Consider the following 19614-nt stretch of genomic DNA (forward strand, 5'->3'; position numbering starts at 1 on the left):
CAAGGAGCCAAGCCAAGCCTCTGTCTTCATGCCGTGTACATTCTAGGACACAGGTACAAATAAGCACATATAAGTTACAGATAGAGTTATAGAAATACGAACACATATGGATATAGTTATGGGTGTGGTTACAAATGTTGTTGTAGATACAGTTCTTGGTGTGGATATGTAGGTGCAGATGCAGTTACGGATGGGTATGACAGATGGAGATGTGGACAGAGACACAGGCATGGACAGTCAGGGGTAGAGACAGGTAGCGCTAAGAGGAAGAGAAAGAGGGGATGGCATCTTAGACTGAGCGATGGTAACGCCAAACGGTCTTGAAAGAAGACCCAAATAAGGACCCCGAGGGTGGTATCCATTCGAGGCGGCTTGCAGGATCAGATCGGTGCCGAGCGACAAGTAGACAACTGGGGGCAGTGGGGGGGGGGGGGGGGCGCCAGCCAAGAGGCCAGTGCAGCTGCACGCAGAATGGGTGCTCCAGGGGCCGTGGTGATGGCCCCCTGAGAACTGGTCCCTCCTCAGTCACGATGTCGCACTAGACTCCACTAGGCAATTTCAAGGGATTTTTTAAATAAAAGACTCATTCACCTCAAAGTTCTGTGGGAGCAAGGGCGTTTGGCATCACCTTACCTCCCCACCGCGTGCTTCCCAAGTTCGTGAAACAGTATGGAGGTGCTATAGAAAGAGCCGACCCCGGTGGGATCCTGTTAGGACTTGAGAGAGTTCCATCCACTCCACAATGATGACGTCACGGCCTGGGGAAGGGCGAGCTCTGGGACCGCTTCCAGCCTGAACTCTGGTTTCGCCAGCAGAGGGACTTACGCAAGGTCACGTGGCCGCTCAGTGGAGGCCGATTCCGACACCTGCCGCAGCCCGTTCGCTCCCGCATCACGTCTTACTCACACACGTGGTTTATTGAAAGAACGACCCCTGTTCCTGAAACCCATCTCTGAATTTTCTACCAAACCCTAACCTCGTCTTTTATGCAAGTTTTCTCCAGGTAGAAAGAGACCAGAGCCCCGAGTCAGAATATTTGGCAGCATGCGGAAAACTCCTTAATAAAGCTCTGACTATAGAAAATGCTGAAAGAAATATTCCATGCCTTCAAACAAGTCCACGTTTTGGGGTTGCTTTTCTTTTTTTAACAGCTGACTAGAATATTTGGGAGGGCTTTTTTTTTTTTCTTCCAATTAAAACTCAGAAAATAATCTTTCCTACCCCAAAGATGAACACAAAATGCATTACAGTTGGAAGAGCTTATAGACCAGGTTCAGCCAAAAGTGAAATTTGATAGTTCCTCCAAATGCCTTATTATCTCAGAGAAATGGGACACGCCCTCAATTATGGCAGAATAAGCACAACCATTAATATCACGTATGTTAATAAAAATCTTGGAGGCTTCACAGGGAAGTTTACGATGTGTTTTCTAAACCATGGTATTTTGGTAATTGGGCAGTCATTACAAGAGCTCAGACCTTGTGGAATCCATTAGCCATACCCTACATGCACAGTGCCGGTTGCATTTTGAGTTATATAAGGAAGGGGCTCAGGAGGGGAGGTTTTAAAAGCAAATAAACAAGGACATAAAAGCCCCAGAATGTTCCTTAAAGCCAGATCTCTAATCATAAACCTCACAAGGAAGAAAATGTATGCTTGCATATGGATGTACACAAATATGTCTATGGAGGTGCCTATGACATTCAACACACCAGCGTTGCTGACACCGTCTACTGTGTTACAAAGAGCCCTGGAGAAAGATCCCGAAAACTTCCTTCCATTCTTGCCTCTGCTGCTAACGAACCCTACGACCCGAGGCAGCACAAGTCTTCCTCTTGGACTCATTTTCCACGACTGTTAAAGAAAGAGATTGAGTTCGCTGATCACTTAGGTCTTTCTTTGAATATTTTTCTGACCCTGGGGCTGTATTCAGAATTCTTGAAGCAAGAAATTAGCCACTTTTAAAGACGTGCTACTTTGACCTAGAAATGTTCCATGTTTTGTCCTTTGTTCTCCCATTAGAGCAGACATTTAAATAAAAATGAAAGAAACCACTGTTGTTTTTCCAAGCAAGGTTTGTGTGTAATGAGGGAAGTGATTATCTCTGCACAAGACCAGCTCCCTTGGAAATGTTCAAAACTGGTTCTTTTCCTCCCTCTAGTGGAATCCTGCTATATTTGCTTTGGATGGAATTGTAAGTCTGCATCAGGCAAACTAGAGGAAAAGAGCTGGCATGACGAAGTCACAAGCAGGCATCAAACCAAACATAATGCTTTGCAAGTTTAGTGCCCAACCATTTTATATATTTTACTTTGTTTAAAAAAATTCAAGATTGGGCGCCTGGGTGGCTCAGTGGGTCAAGCCGCTGCCTTCGGCTCAGGTCATGATCTCAGGGTCCTGGGATCGAGGCCCCGCATCGGGCTCTCTGCTCAGCAGGGAGCCTGCTTCCCTCTCTCTCTCTCTGCCTGCCTCTCTGCCTGCTTGTGATCTCTCTCTGTCAAGTAAATAAATAAAATCTTTAAAAAAAAAAACTCAAGATTAGCAATAAAAAGTTGCAACATTGATTTACACCCACGCAGAGCCTTCAACTAGAATACTCAGGTCCACATTAGATAGTTTGTATGTGATTTGTGCCCAGAAGAATCTTAAAGTTAGTTCAAGTATAAAAATCAGTGGGTCAAGGGCAGTCATTAAGTATCTGCCTTCGGCTCAGGTCATGATCCCAGAGTCCTGGGATCGAGTCCCACACCAGGCTCCCTGCTCAGCAGGGAGTCTGCCTCTCCCCCACCCTCTGCCCCATCCCCTGCCCATGCTTGATCTCTCTCTCACTCTTGCTCTTGCTCTATGTCAAATAAATAAATAAAATCTTAAAAAAAAAAAAAATCAGTGGGTCGAAGCATTTGACTGAAGAAGACACGTGACCCAGCCCTCAACAACAAGACACAGTGTTTGGCAAGACATGTTCATGTCAATCCAGTTTAACGTGTACTCACACCTGTTTCATGGGAAGGTCTGTTTCCATCTCTCTGAAACGATTCTCGACACCCCCGGGCAGCATAAACCATACCCTGGTTTGCCTTAAACATCCACACCAGCCACAGAAGGTGTGGCGAGGATGTGATGACGTGTGTGTCTGCCTCCGCATCTGAGGCCATCTCCCTCTCCCGAGAAGCCTTGCTCCACTTCAGAGGAGGCAGAGACGGGGGAAAGACTCCGACGCCGTCGGACACACTGTGACTTCAAAGGCTCTCCCATCCGGTCGTCTAAAAACCACGGTGATGAAAAGTTAATGTGTAAGTAGAATCAAATATTTCTATGCTGGCTGGATTCATGGTGCTGAGGCCCATGCCCTCCAGTTTCCTGCCTCCAGGCTCTGCCCTAGACCCGAGAAGATCGGTTCAGTGAGGGGACATCGAAAGCACCTCTGTCTCCCTTTGGTACCTCAAACGTCTCTGAACCAACTTCAAGTCATGTCAGAATAAACCAGAATGTGCAGAATGGCTGAGCAGAGGAGGCCTTGACATCTACTTGCTTGACTGCTCCTTGACATTTGACTATGCCCTGAGGGTCCAGGAGCCCCCAGAGAGGAGGATTTGGAACTGAACTGGCCATGAGGCCGACTACGGCCGGGGCTGCAAGGAAGGCAGACTCGGGAGATCCAAACGCCAGTGAGATCCCACAGAGGCCAAGGTCATCTGAAGGACTACAAGGAAAAAATCTCACGTGCCTGTGCCAGCAGGGCCAACCACATCCAGTTAGAGAGAGGCGATTCCCCTCACCCCCATGGTGGCCCAAATGGCCTCCCTCACCCAGGCACCCAGATGCCATCTTGGAGAGGGGCCAGGGGGAGGCTTGGAACATGGGAGGATCTGATCCACTGAACATTTTCTCTCCAAGCGTGGGCGTTACCTAGAAGGACCATTAAAAGCTCGTGTTATATTAAGTTTGAATCTGATAGGAGTAAATATCTTCCCTCTACTACCCAGTTACGGTGCTCATGAGAAAGACCAAATTATCAATAGGCAACACGACGGAAAAACATTTTCTCCTAGCTGTAGATTACAGCTCTAAGTTGAATGAATTTCATGAAGCATCTGAAGGGAGGGGGCGGGAGGGGGCGGGAGGCCAGCGACCCTTTCTCCTGTCCCTGCTCATACACGGAAAACACCGAAGGATAGGAACCAAACGACGTTTACCGAAGTTTGAAGGTTCAAGTGGACTTGCCGGTGGATATATTGGCCAAGGTGAAGCGTGGCTGAGTGGCCGGCCCCTAGAGCAGCGTGCATATGAAGAAAGCCTAAGGCCCAAACCCCCGTCTTTCAGCACACCTGCAATCAGATTGCTCTAATGGGCACAGAGCCCCCGTTCTGGAGCCGCCAACCTAGCGAAGTGTTGTAAGATACTCTTAGCTATGTCTTCACTTTTGGCTGAAATTTAAATCACTGGCTCTCACTGAAAGGGAAGCATTTTTGCTGCTTTACACATTCTTAGGTGCTTTGTGTTCTGCTCAGGATTCCATTAAAAGGATTTACCCGAATGTATTTAACAAATACATATTATACATAAATGTACATTATGCAGATACATAAATATTCCCCAATTACTGGAAACACATTATACATATATAACATTTATATGTGTATCACTGATTATTTCCTCGGTACACATTCCAGAAAGGTCCCAGGGCCTAAACACTTTAAAGATGTGTCATAATTGAGGGCTCCATCTGTAAAGCATGAAGCTCTTGATCTCGGGTTTGTGGGTTCGAGCCCCACATTGGATATAGAGATTGCTTTAAAAAAAAAAAAATCATTAATAAAAAAAAGATGCCACCCAATTGCTCCAAGAAGAGAGAGACTTCAGAGAGAAGGCTCAGCAAAAAAGGAGTTTCCACTCTCGAGTGAGCCAGCGGGTGCCACTGAGGGGGGCAGGCTGAGGAGGAGGCAGATGGTGAAGCTGTGCACGTGTCCTGCGTCTGCCTCACAGCCCCTCCCCAGGGTACCACACGCATCCCCAGCCAGCCCACACCAAGTCTTCATAAGGAAAACAGTCTTCATTCAGACTGTCGCTTCTCTTAGTCCTCAGAAGGCTTGCTATCACCACCCACCGAATACCACGCCACGTGTAGAGTGAAAAGGAGGAAGGGGCATCCCATAAGCCCCTCTGCTCACAGATTTCCAGAAGAACCTGTAAATGGCCACCAGTTGGCCGCTCTCACCATACGGAAGCTCTGGAAATGTACTCGTGATTCTTGGCAGCCATGGGTCAAGTCAAACATTCTATTACTGTGGAAGAAAGGGAGAATAAATATTTGGGACCACGAAAGGTCTGTCACAAGAACAGAAAGACTGAACCTGTCATGAAACAGAGCCAAGCAAATGATTCCCTGTCGTCTGTTGCTGGGCAGAGTTGCCGTCTTATTTCGTGCTTATAAATCATATACCTATTAGGGTCCCCAAAAACCCAAGAGCACAAAGAATTATTTCTTCTTTTTAATATTGGCCACGAAGAAAGGATTCTAGTTTCCGGAAACAGTTTTTTTTAAACAAACCGAAACTGCCCTCCGTTCCTCTGAAAGCACTTGGACCACCGCTTCCCCTTGGCCCACGAGCAAACACCTGCCCACTTCCTTGACCAAAAGTCCCCATCCAGACCAGCACCTCCGAACACCAAAATACACTTGTGACAACATCATAAGTTAGAAAATCACAGCAACTTTATTCCTTTGCAAGGTGCAAAAAGAAACCATAAAGTGTTTGTTTTCCCAGGCTGCCAACATAGACTTTTCAAACTGTTTAAGTAAGTAACACCGAGGACGTAGTTAGATACGCCATCTTTCATGATGCTATTCATTAGCTTTACGAAACATTTTCAACTGAAACCAATTACATATTTATATATGTAAATATATTATGTAAAAATTACCTCTAATTCTCTTGAAAAACAGTATGATACAGTTATTAATACTAAACTCGATTACAATCTAAAATTCTATATGATAAACCTGATAAGGCCTTAAATGTAATTATTTGGGGGGAATGTTCAGTTCACAAACTTCACCTGTCTTAGAACTGGAAGGAATTTTAGGTCATCACCTGGTTCAGCAAACTCCTTAGGACAAATAAAGAATTATTATCACTTTTTAGATCAAGTTACATGGACTATTGATGTCAAGTGACTCTCCCAGGCCACAGAGTTATTGAATTTCCTCTTTCCTCAGCTTTTCTTTTTCCCTAGGCAAACAGATCTCAAAGCTGATTTCATGCGTAAGCGTAAGACATTCAAGTGCAAGATAATTTACTAAGAAACCTCATTCCAGGATCCACTGTGCTTATTTAGTGAGATCAATTAAATCTGTGTAATGAAAATACACAACAAGCGTTGCATTTAGCTTCTTGGCTTCAATTTTAATTAGTAAGCAGAGCCCTTACGCTGAGGAGAAACATGATGTAAATATCAATACAAATATATTGCTCGATTGGCTAAGTTTAAGGCATCCAGCTCAGTCCAAAACACTCATTATATCCAAAACCATGTTTTCAGGGAGAAAGAAAGAAATATAAATAAAGAGAACATAATTCAAAGAAGCCTGGTGTGTTTGTACTTAGAGCATCTTGGGTTGGCCGTCTCTCTATCTATCTTACAGATGCTAACCAAGAGTACGATCTCAGGGCCAGTAGGGCACAAGTCCCAGGTCTTCTTTGTAAGTGTCCCCTACCCAAGATGGCTCTGTGGGAGTGTCCTCAGACAGCCAGGACACATGGACCCTTTCTTCAGGGGCACTTGGCTCAAGGATCAGGCCGGAGTCCCCATTGAGGGCGTGTGGCCATATGGGGAAAAAGGCAAGCCTACTACATCAAGATCCCATCAGTGGCCCAGGTGTAGGCATGGGAGAGGCTGAAGGGGCTTCTGTTGATTTGGGAGATCATCCTGGTTGCCTCTGTGTCCCTCATGCTTTCTGGATAAGACAAAACTTGGAAGTATTTGGTAGGAATGTAGTTAAAATATATTTAAAAAAAAAAGTTTGTTATACTTGAAAAAGCAACCACTGATCTCTGGCTGGAGCATGACCGTCTCAACCTTGATGGGTCCATTGGTCAGAAGGAAGGATAATGGTTTAAGTAAAACCAAAATGTCTGGTCTCCATTTTTCTAGGACACGCTCTGTTTATGCAACAGAAATCTGGGAAAAACAAGCAACCAGTCATGGGCCTAGATGCATCAAACAACACCAAATCTAGCAAAATGGGTAATTACATTTTGGAGTCATTACAATTAATTACAATTATTTTGGATTATGCTTAAAACCGTCTGGAGGACTTTTTCTCTTGAGGGGCTGGCATCAACCACATGGCAGCCGGGGTTCTCCATCCGCTGATAGGACACTTCTACCCTGGGGACAGGCATAATGAAAAGGGTTGGTTTATCTTTTAACACGGCTCTCCATGCAAATGCTATTTTCCTACCGTGATATACGGAGTTTACAGCAAGGACCCCATCTGGTTTATCTCACTCTTCCCCTCGGCCACTGGCTTTGCCCACAGGAGACACTGGATACATTTTGTTCAATAAATCATAAATTTATAATAAGGCTCCATAGCTAGCCTTTATTGATACCTATCACCTACCACGCGTCAGCATTCTGCATGATTCTTCTGGTTTCATACCCGGGGTAAGCTCAGGAAGGGAACCAGGCCCTCCCCCGTTTTGCAAAGAAAGTAGCAGAGGCTCTAAGAGATTAACTGATTGGACAACCGGGAAATGTCCCCATGGTCTGCACTGAAGATCTCAGACAAGCCAGCGGTCCTCAGCCACGGCACTGTTTCCACGGCCGAGCCTGCTAAAACTGCACCAGGTTTCCACTTCGCCCTCGGGTGTGAGCTAGCCTCCCTGCCTGCGAATGAGTGTGCGGACGGCCTGACGGAAGCGGGCCGGCCTGTGTCTACAACACGTGCGGTTTACACTTCCTCGCTGAGTGAACTCACCCGTTCCCTTCCCCTCTGCCTCTGTCTTCTCATCTGTAAAATGAGGACAGAAATCATGCCTTCCTGGCGAGTGCGTCACGAGGCCTAATTCCGTCGGTGTAAGTAAATGGTCTGATGTGGCTTGTGTGCACACAGCACTGCTGTTGCCGGGCTATGTCTAGCAGGACTGTGTTAGGATAGCATGGCTCTCATTGTCTATTTATCTAAACTCCTCCGCATTGGCTTTTTGAACCTGCCCTCCCAGGCTGCCTCAGGCTCAGCCATCAGGCAAGACGACAGCCCAGACTCTCCCCCCGGTTTCTAACGACAACAAAACCACTACCTGGAGAACCAGAAAGACTGTGATTTCAATCCTGTTTTCCCACAGTGTAGCTGCGCGAATCTAGACGAATCACTTAGTCCTTTGAGAACCCCGTTTTGTCAACAGTAAAGGGAGGTTCCTGTTCCTTTGCAAGGATCAGAGCATCGGAACCCAAAAACCTGACACTAAGGAAAAGTCACCGCGGGCTCCCAGCACTCCGTGCCCATTAGATTACGGCTGGGGAGCCGAGACCCAGGAACGTGCAGCCTCTCAGCCAGGTCCACACTGTTCCCGGCACAGCCAGGACCAGAAGGAAGGTCTGGGGTCCAGTCCCACAGCCACGATGCTAAAGCCCTGGGGGAACGACACCATCAGGAGCAGAACCCAGCTTGGAGGATACGGTCTCGTGGGTTTGGAAAATGGGAACGAAGTCATTTTCTCTGCCTTCCTAAAGTCAGAGCTGATCCCAGCTCACCACCATGACCAGGACCCCCGCCATGCACCCCGGGACACCTACTTCTGCCGGAATATGCTGTTGGCCTCCAGCTCAGCTTCCTCTCTGGTCCTCTCCATGCCCCGGCCCTCGATCCGATGCATCCTCTCCTCGGGACTCACTGTGAGCAGCAGGACCAGGTCGGGCTTGAGCAGGTCCCTGGGCCACTGGTAGATGGGATGATGGGCCGGGGGCAGGTGCTGGAGCCCCCCGGTCACCTCGGTGGCGATGGCGTAGGTGGCCGTGCTGTGCCAGTACCTGAGAAGGAGGGCAGGAGTGAGTTCTGCACCCACAGAGGTCAAGGTCAAGATGTACCTGAAGATCAGTTGGGGAAGAGGCTGAAACCAGCAAAGGCTCAAGTGTCCTCAGCGTTGCACACTCCAAATTAACAAAACTAAAACTTGTTTTTTTTTTAATTTAAGATTTTTTTTATTATTATTTGAGAGAGAGCGTAGAGTGAGTGAGCGAGAACCCAAGTGGGGGAGGGGCAGAGGAAGAAGCAGGCTCCCCACTGGGCCGGGAGCCCCATCCGGCTCGGGACTCGATCTCAGGACCCTGGGAGCATGACTGGAACCAAAGGCAGACTTTTGGCTTCACTGACGAGCCACCCAGGTGCCCCTAAATCTTATTTTTAAAGTGTTTATAAAATGTGAAGAGTACACCGAAGCCAACAGCCACAGTGAGAATGCAGCGGGCTCTTCACAGAGCGATGGAGACTCGGCGGATCCCACGTGTGTCCCAAGGTGACACGGTTGCATCTCTCTGGCCTGACCATGTCGCCTTCTGTAAAAGGGAGGGCGACGTGTCCCCGAGTCCCCTTGCATCTAACCTCATGTCGTGGCCAGATAAAAATCCGCGGGTCCATTCAGTGTTAAGTTGTTTTAAAGTGGAGTTTGCGGATGAAATCCACATTCTGGGGGTGCTGGCGAGGCGGCCCTTGTCCTGCCCAGGGTCCAGCCACTCACTGTGCATTGGCACCCGTCGGGGGGTAGTAAACCCAAATATGACCTCCACTACTCTGTGACACCCCCCCCCCCCCCTTGACAGGCTCCTTTTAAATGCTGGCAGGAGGAAGAGAAGAAAATCACCACCGCAAAAGAAAATCTATTTCAAAATGCCGCATGGCTTTTCCCTGCCTGCTGGAAACATCCTGCTCAAGACACAGAACCACGTTCACGGGGTACACCCATGTGCACTGCATCACACAAGCCTGTCTTCGTGCTCTTTCCTCCAGCTGGGCTGAGCTTCTCAGCGAGCAAACTCCTACTCTGCCTGCAGAGCCCCACTCGGATGGAACCCCCAAGTAGAGTTCCTGGTTCCCTCCTCTGGGCCCTCAATGTCCTTCACGGTGGACTCTACCAAAGAATAAAGAAAAGCAATTTGTCTGTAAGTATGACCTCTTTCAACTCCTCCCTTAGAAAATTCCTTTTCTAGTCACCTCTGCGTTCCCAAAACTGAAACCAGTGTTTGGCACGCAGTAAGCATTCTTTGGGTGTGCAAATGAACGAATCGGAATCTGTTTATGAGTTGGCAGAGCTTATTAGAATCTTGCCCTGTTCCTATCATACTCCAAGTCTGAGAGACTAAATGCAAAACTTTAAATACAGTAGCAAAGGAATATCGCCTGCAACGGATATTTATGAAATGATTATCAACATCCCAATGAAGAGAAGAACCTATGGTCCCACCCCTGTTCGTATTTTCAATTTGCTGCCTTCAGTGTTTTAAAATCCTAAATTCTGGGGATGCCTGGGTGGTGCAGCCCGTTAAACATCTGACTTTTGGTTTCGGCTTAGGTCATGATTACAAGGTTGTGAGATCGAGCCCTGTGTGGGGCTCTGTGCTCTGTGCAGAGTCGGCTTGGGGTTCTGCCTCTCCCTGTGCCTCTGCCCCCTCCCCTGTGTTCATGCATATGTTCTCTCTCTCTCAAAAATAAATAATTTTTAAAAGAAATAATACATAAAATCCTAAATTCTTGATCATTTTCTTTTTGAACTTCTTTGCAGAGTGAAAAGGACGTACTAGACTCTATGAAATGAATTCATAGCATTACCCAAGCTGCGGATCAATTTATCCCCTGCCCCCTACTTGCTCTGTGGACACAGGTAACTCATTTAAGCCACTACAGCCTCAATTTCCCCACCTGGAAAATGAAAAGCACGCAAGCTTTGTTTTCCTTCCACAATTGCTGTTAAAAAAAAAAAAGAAAAGAAAAGAAAAGAAAAAGAAAGACAAACCCTTTACAAACTGTATCACCCCATCATTAGAAGACAGTATCTATTCTTACTGGACACTGATTATCACAAAACCTGCATTTTTCAAATGTGGTAATGCAGACAATACTGAAAAAGACCCCCCAAAAACAATTAACTGGGGAGGCGATCAATCCCGATACCGTCCACTCTTCCAGGCCCTCATCCACCTCCAGAGGTGTGCACTGGAACCCCAGCTTCCTCTCCGTCAGGCCCTGACTGACCACCTGCAATCATGCGCTTTCCATCCTCTGTGAGACGCGGCGCATCCCCTGAGCTGAAGACATCCCTGCAAGTTCAGGCTTCTCTCTCTTGGCAACCAAACTACAATTTGCTCCGCATTTTGCACGCGTCCCGTGTTCACTGAATTAAACACTCAGCTATGAATACAGAGGCTGATATCATCTTCATTTTAAAAGCCTTCTTTTTGTAGAAAAACCATCAGCAAGAATAGATTTTTAAAGGTAATGAGGGTGATTAAGTTGCCAACCTTAACCACAGTCACCATCAAAGACAACTCTGCTGCCTCGTTTCTTCTGCCAGACGACGGTGTGGTCTGAAATGGGTTTCATTAAAATCTTTACACATGAACAAAACCCACCCAGACAACAAATAAGCGCTCTTTTCTTCTCATTTGACAAGGTGATACAGTATCTCTCTAAAGAACAAAATTGCCGACAATTCGCAGACACAAAGGAGATAAAGCAAGGGAAGAATGAGCCGTTTTCTACAGCAGGAGTTCTCTCCCTGACAATGCTGCGGCTCCTTTTAAATAATCATACCCTCTGGCCATCAATTTCAGGCTCTCCACCGTTTAGAATTTTCCATTCCTGCCATCAGGCAAGCCACATAGGTTCAGATCAAAGGCAATTTGCTAACGCATTGTACATAGCTTATATAATAATGCTTTATATCTTAATGGCAATTTGCTATTGCAAAGCACTTCCCCCCTGCACCAACCCAATGGACATTCATCAAAGTTTCAGAGGTGGGCAGGGAAGGGATATGGAGTATCTCCACTGGGCAGATTAGGAAACCGGCAGCAGAGAGGCTAGGTATCTATCTACATGCAGAAGCCAGTGCAGCTCCAGGACTTTGGGATGTCTGAAGAAATCCTGTGCCTCAGGGAGTCTCCCTATATTAGGAGAAGTTCAGTCTGTCTCCCTGAGAAAGGACATGGTCTAAAAAGAAGATCTCAAATACGGTAGATCCAGACCCATTAATAATAGGGTAAAAACATCCCACAGGCAAAGAAGTCCTACAAAGGAATAGAATTTCTTACCCTTCTCCACGATCCCCTCTAACTCACAACCTTGCAATGATGATCTTGCCATCCCCAGTGTTAAAACTACCTGCTGGCATTGCAGCTTAGATGAGAACACTGGCCTTCTCGCTGATTTTTTGCTTTGTTCCTCTTACCTGGCAACCCACCACCTCACCTCCCACTTTGTTCCCTACCCACACTGCAAATCGCCTTCTCATGGAATAGTTCAGAGACACAGAAACGCGTACAAAGGAAAACACTTCAGGGAAGGGGTAGAGGTTTCCAGATGTGGCAAGCTAGCTTTTCAGTGATCAACGTAGCCACTGGGAACCAGCGGAGACCCTTGAATAAACGAGGGCGATGCTAGATGTTGACGACAGCACGAGCCACAGGAAATTCTCAAGCACGGCTGCGGGGAGAGGGCACGGTGAGCGGTTCCGACCACTTCAGAAAACTTTTTGCAATACCTGCTACAGCTGAACACACATGAACAATTCCACTCCCGGAAATCTACAGACCAGAACAGCATATGTACCCGCACCAAAGTCATGTACAGAATAACATCCCTAGGGGGGCCTGGCTGGCTCGGTTGGCGGAGAGCCCAATTCTTGGTTTCAGCTCAGGTCATGATCTCAGGGTCATGAGATCGAGCCACGGAGTCTGCTCAAGATTCTCTCCCTCCCCTTCTTCCCCTCCCCACCCCACTCCTCCCCACCCTGCACACTCTCTCTATTAAAAAAATATATACATGTTCATAGCAGCAAGGCGAGTCTTACATGGGGCAAGACGGAAGTCAGATTCAAACACGAAAGCAGGTCAATACTAGATCGGACAGTTCCTGGGTGATGGAGGTCAGGGCAGCGGTTACTACAGGGGGGAGGGCAAAGGGGTGGGGAAAAATGGGCAGGGACTGGGAAGGAAACCCTGTGGCTTTATGGGGTGTGGTGACGTTCCAAGTCTGGCTGTGGGACTTGGATGTGTTTACTGCTTGAAATTCCTCAAGATTTACATTGATGATTAGTGCGATTTCCTGAATACTTGTCATACTTCGATACCCCTGCTTATCTTTACAGAAATTAGTAAAATTGCAGAGAGCAGTGCACATCCCCCGAACGCTAAGCGATCGTTCACCTGCAGCAGGGGGCCTCTTGTACTGGGTATCAGCCTCCTCTCTCTCCCCTCAGCGCTCTGTTAAATCCGTTCCCTATCCTTTCTCCCCTCCGTACTCTACAGTTCGTTATTACTTGGCACGTGTTCTACTGAACAACTATCTGCTACTTGATTTTCGCAGTCGAAACCAGGGCTTTGCATTTTACGCACACGGATGTTGCTCTGGCTGATGTTGCGGAACGGTGCTCCATTTCAGAAATACGCGACTACTTCCGTGGGCTTCCTTCGACTGATGGGCTTTTGGTTTTTCTAACTTTTCACTATTATGAATACAGCTGAGAGAGGGTTGCTGGAGCGGAAGCAGGTGGGGGGTGGGGTGGCTGGGTGATGGACTTTGGGGAGGGCATGCGCTACGATGAGCACTGGGTATTGTATAAGACCGATGAATCACTGAACTCTGCCTCGGAAACTAATAATACACTACATGTTAAATGAATTAAATAAAAAAATAAAATTTTAAAAAAAGAAATAAACAACAAAAAAGAAGCTCTTGCATTTCTTCAGGAGGCAGAAGCAGTGTTCACTTTGCTGCCCCGTTAAAGTCCGCTCTCTGAGCCCAGTGTCCAGCCCCGCCAGCACCTTGCAGAGCTTCTACCCACCCATGATCTCCAGCTCTGAGTCTCAGCACATTTTCATTGGTTCTCACCAACCTGATGAGAGCAAAATGGGATCTCACCATGATTGTATTATCACCGGGCCCAGTGATCTTAAGCCAGGGATGACTGGCTTGCCATACACTTCAATCATTCCTGGGGTATTCTAAGCTATTTCTTAGGTACGGCATTTTTAAAATCTAAATCAGTTTCTGTCTCTCCATTATCTGAACCTTCCAATGGCTCCCCTCCGCATTCAGAATAAAATCTGTACTGTCTTGGCCCCCCGGGCCCTGCTGTCCTATCCCCCGCCACGTTCATTCCTCTGGAAAGCACCCCCTCGTCCACCATGTGCTCATCACAAAGCCTGCTTCTAGCCCTGGACTATGCTACCTTCTTTCTGTCTGCAGGCTTTGCTCCTGCTGACTCTTCTGCCTATATGCTGTTACTCCACAGTTTCCATTCCCATCTCTTTGGGAGCCTTCAGAACTCAGATCAACATGACCTCCTTAGAGAGGCCGTCCTCGGCCAAACCCACCGTGATTTATCTCCGTCAGGGTGTGTATCATTCTCCGATCTGTTCACACGTCTGTGCGCCCTAGACCACGCTGCTGCGACGGAATGTCCGCTCTGTGAAACAGAGCACCATCGTCCAGCTCATGTACCTAAAATCCCCTAAATTGAGAGCAGTATTTGGCCCACAGCAGACACCCAATACATGTTTTATAAATTAGCTGGTGAACAAATGAATTACTGAAAGAATCGATTTCTAAAGCAGAGGCTTTGTCAATGTCCTCAGTACGCTGTTTCTAGCTCAGTCAGCGGCAAGTTCCTTAACCCTTGTAAGACCTATGCTTCTCATCGGTGAATTAGGGATAACATTTAGCATCCACTTACCCATGTAATTGTTCCAGATACGGTATAACACATGTATGTGCTTAGCAAAATGCCTGCCTGTCACGTAGGTAATTAACAAGTCATAGACATTATTCCCATTATTATCATAACACAGTTTGACTTAAAACACAGGCGTACACTTGTGTGTAAGGGCACACACGCTTACACGTTTGGGAGAAAGTGACAAACTCACAGCATCTTTCTACTTACCTGTCTACAATCACAGGAGATCTGGCAGATTCTTTAGCTATCTCAGAAGCCACAATGTAATTGCCCAAAGAGTAAAAAGCTCTTCTAATGATAGTCGGTTCATCATCAAAGATTTTCCTCCACTGGCTGATGCAAGCAGGTGGCGACTTTAAGAGCACAGCCTTGAGTGAGTCTGAAACTGACTGGGTCACCGTGGTTTTGCCTGCGGAAAAGACAAACAGAAGCTTTGTTACCACAGCCACCACAGCAGTCCCAAATGCTCATATTAGCCCACAAAGAGCAAAGACACTCTATCTACCTGCAAATCAAAGCAGTTCATTACCTACAATGATTCTGGATAAAAAAAAAAAAAAAAAGAGAGAGAGAGAGAGAGAGAGAAAAAGAAAGAAAGAAAGAAAAGCAAAGAAAAGAAAAAGAAAAACAAAACAAAACAAAACAAACAAAAAACCCAGACCTTTAAGAACCAGGGTTTCCTCTATGTGGTATCACAACACTTCTAAGAAACGTGAAACGTGCTCTGTTCACAAATTAATGATAAACTCTGGCGTAGACCTCGAGGCCTGGGAAAAGCTCCACCTGGTTCCTCAAAACAGTCCCACCTGCCCCGGAGAGAGCCCCAGCTCATGCTGCACCCTGTGATCTCTTCCCGAGGCTCCACCTTGACCTCGTCCTTGGCTGTATCCTGCTGCCCCTGGCACCTCGCTTCTCCCACTTTTCGTGTTTTGGGCTAAGCATGAGCTGTCCATTGTGTTTCAGTATCTGTTTGGCAGCTCCAAAGCTGCCTAGCGATTCCTAGTTTTGCTTCAAAAGGGTCCTCAGCGGGGCCTGAGCTTCGAAGATAGCCCAGGCTGACTCAGATCCCTGCACTTTCGTCCACGTTGGTCCTTCTGTCGGCAAGGACCCCTCCTGCTTCCCTGACCTGTACTGCTCTCATACGTATGGAAAACACCGTCCAGGTGTCAGCTCTTCCAGAGCTGTCCGTGACCACAGCTCTGTTCCCCACACCACAGCTGCATTAAAGGCCTTCTACTGGTCACCAGAACGCCTGAGGTCCAGCCCCCTCCTCCGGCCCCCACCGAACGTCTTATTCATCTTTGCATCCCAGGCCTGCCTAGCTCCGTGCCTGGCACACACTAGAGACGGACATGAAGCTTCTGAATTGAACTCTATCAAGTTTTACTTAAGACCCATCTATTCCCGCAAGGGAGCAATTAATTGCATTGCCTATAACTCACAGGTAATACTACCTGTGGCATCCAGGCCTTCGATGGCAATGACCGGGAACTTCCCTTTCTGGACTGGCTCCAGGCACTGGTCAACCAGGTCAAGCACGGCTCGGGCTTCAGGAATGAAGGGTATACACTGCAAAACAATGGTGAATCTGTGCATCAGCCGCGAAGCAGCGGGGCTTTTGCAAAATTTTGCAAGATTGCCCGGTGCCCCTAAGGCTTGTGTTGGACGCCATGCTAAATTCACAGCATTTTGAACATGGGAAGAAGAGCTGAATTCCTTCATTTTTTACTAGCAGTGCCAAAAAAAAAAAAAAAAAAAAAAAAAAAGGGCGATAGCGGCTGAGATCTCTCGGCCTGCAACCCTCACTGACCAGCTACCCGAGAGGAGGAAGGACAGGCAAAACCACAAGCGCAGAGCGACCGTGGAACAGCACAGGCCTGGCGCAGTGTGTCCCACGTGGAAAGCAAGACTGTAGCTCCTGGAGTGGTCAGCACCGACCCGTTCTAGCCGCCAGGGGGCGGAGAAGAGAGCGGCGCGCGGGGGACCCCAGGTGAGTGCGGGGCGGAGTTCTCACCTGGGCTTGCCCGCAGGCCCTACTATGCCTCTGCAGCGAGGCCACACGTTTGTATGGCGTGCGCTTCATCCTCTAAGCGCTTTCGGGGATTAACACGGCCAGCCTTCACGGTATCTCGGTGACGGTGCCAGCACTATCTTTCCCATCTTTGGACTAAGGAAACTGCGTTCATGGGGTTTAAGGAACACAAAGTGACACAGGTAATAAAGGCCAGCGTTGGGATTTAGACCCAAGTGACCGGTCCTGCCCTTTTAACCGCCACGTAATACTAACCCGAGAGCTTGCAAAATGCACTAAATTCCCCAGTGCAGCCTCAGAAAGCCAAGTCTGGACATCCCGGGTCCGGCCAGGCTGCGCTGGGAGAGAAACTTCGCCCTCCTTCCCTGAGCACCTGCTGTGTGCCAGGTCTCCGCTTGTCCCAAACTTCGCGAGTGCGTCACAGACCAAAGGGAGAACAAACAGAGCGGTCGTGCGACCTGGGCCGGCAGCCAGTAAGCAGACAGCTGTGGTTTTAGAACGAGTTTCTCAAACCCCAAACTCATGCTCTTTTCTCCCCAAAATCACGCTCCGGCCTCCCAGATGGCATGATCCTCCCTCCGTCCCAGCAACCTCTTTCCTCCCCAGGTGCCTTCAGCACGCCCGCAGAGCAGGCCTGGCCGAGCGTGGCGTTGGGACATCAGTTCCCACCTGGAATAGGACGTTCCTGGCGGCCAAGAGTGGAGAAAAAATCCCCAGTGTCTAAGCCAGAGTCTGGCACTCGAACGGCCTGATAGGTCCTGTGTCTTGGGATGCAGTTCCCTGGGCGACGGAGGCCAGGCTGGGTACGCCAGCCCCGAGAGGGCGCGCCTAGTCCACTCCCTGTCTGAAGCCGAGAGGGGGGCACCCCGAGTGCAGGGAAGGGGCAGAACTCTTACCGCCTCCAAAACGGCGCGGGCGGCCTCCCGGTGCGGGAAGACCCCGGAGCTGGGCAGGTCGGGCACCACCGGGTGCAGGGCGGGCTCCGGGGCGGCCACGACGCGCTCGCGGGGGCCCACCTGCTCCCAGCCCGCGCCGTCCCGCAGCTCCCACAGGTGCTGCCACACCTGCTGCTGCGCGTCGCCCACGAACTCGCCCAGACGCGGGCCCTCCGGGGACTCGCCGAGCAGGGAGAAGAGCGCGCGCCGGGTGTCCGGGCTGTCGCCGGGGTCGTGGAGCAGGAAGCCGTGCTCCACGCCGCCCGCCCCGCCGCCGGGGCCGTAGCACAGCAGCCGGCGCAGCTGGCACCGCCGGAGCGGGTCGCGGCGCAGCTGGTGCAGCAGGCGCTGGTGCAGCCGCGCCGCCCTCACCCGGGCCGCGCAGTCCCCGGCCGGCGCCAGCGGCACGCACAGCGAGTAGCTGCGGCCGGGCGGGCCCAGCAGCGCGGCCACGCGGGGGTCGGGGAGCGCGTCGGGGGCGTCGCCGCCGACGGCCAAGTGAGCCAGCGCGCAGCCCGGCAGCTCCAGCGCCAAGCGGCGCGGCGGCGCCATGGCCCGAGCGCAGGCCCTGCGACGCGGCCCCGGGAGGCGCCCGAGCGAAAGTGGGGAGCGCGGGCGGAGGGCCGAGGCCATGGGCTTGTCCGGTCCCGCCCCCGCCACCGGGGAAACGAAAGCTAAGTGACCGGCGGGCGGGGCCCGGCGGGGCCGGGCCGGGGTGGGGCGCCCTCCGCGGCCTCCTCCGCCCGCTCCCGGGGCGCGCCCCGAACGGCGGCGCCGGCGGGCAGGGGGACGGGCGCAGGCGGGGCGCGCGGGCCCGGCGGCCACCCCGAGGGTGCGCTCGGCCGGGCGCCCTGTGCGGCCGCGGGGCGCGGGGGCGGGTAGCCCCAAGCCCCGCGCCGAGCCCGCGGCTGAGCTTTGCGTCCCGGGGTGCGCGCGCGGGTGTGCCAGTGTGTCTCGGCGACGGCGCGCGCCCGCGCTCGGCGTGTCAGCGGGACGCTCCGGCCGCCCCCGCCCTCCCCCGCCGGCTCTTCAGGGCGGTGCGGGCTCCGGACGCCGCAGGACTTGCAGACCCGGGGACCGCATCCTGGGCCTCAGGCCCCCGCTGACCCGCTGTCTCGCCCGCGCTCTGACCGAAGTCCTAGGAGCTGCTTTGACGGGCTGAACCGGCAACGTTCTCCCTCCTCCTGGAGCCACACCCCCCACCCTTGCTGACTTGCAAACTAGGACTCCTCTCCAGATGGGCGCGCGCGCCAAGCCAAGTCCTGCCTTCGGGCCCAGTTCGCTGGTGGGGGCAGGATGTACCAGCCTGAAGCCCGCGTCGGCGGCGGTGCTGCCCGGGGGTTGGTTGTCGCTCATTAGCTGACACCTTGGAGGAGGACTGGAAAGCAGCAAAGCAGGAGGGGAGGGGCTCGGTGGTGCAGCTTCTGCCTTAAGCTCAGGTCATTAGGGTCCTGGGATCCAGTCCCTGGATTGAGGCTCCTTACTCAGCGGGAAGCCTGCTTCTCTCTCTGACTGCCATGCTGCCTGCTTGTGAGCTCTGTCTCTTTGACAAATGAATAAAATCTTCATTAAAAAAAAAAAAAAAAAAGATTGCCAAGGGGACTGAAAACAAAAATCCTGTGGAGAAAACTCAAACATTTAGAATAAAGATGAAAAACATTAGATGAACTGAAGGCAAATAAATATTATC

General features: G+C 50.1%; 1 protein-coding gene across 1 annotated transcript; it reads right to left on the reverse strand.

Moving 5' to 3' along the window:
- Window positions 1-5694: 5694 nt before the first annotated feature.
- Window positions 5695-18687, reverse strand: CMPK2 (cytidine/uridine monophosphate kinase 2). The gene is made up of 5 exons (XM_059405101.1): window positions 17886-18687; window positions 16412-16526; window positions 15165-15366; window positions 8803-9036; window positions 5695-7392 (listed from the first exon to the last, which is right to left on the reverse strand). Exons 1-5 carry the CDS (start codon window positions 18555-18557, stop codon window positions 7275-7277), a joined length of 1341 nt encoding a protein of 446 aa, XP_059261084.1. The 5' UTR covers window positions 18558-18687; the 3' UTR covers window positions 5695-7274.
- Between the last annotated feature and the right edge of the window lie 927 nt (window positions 18688-19614).

Source organism: Mustela nigripes, chromosome 7 (genome assembly GCF_022355385.1).
Source record: "Mustela nigripes isolate SB6536 chromosome 7, MUSNIG.SB6536, whole genome shotgun sequence".
Lineage (NCBI taxonomy): Eukaryota > Metazoa > Chordata > Mammalia > Carnivora > Mustelidae > Mustela > Mustela nigripes.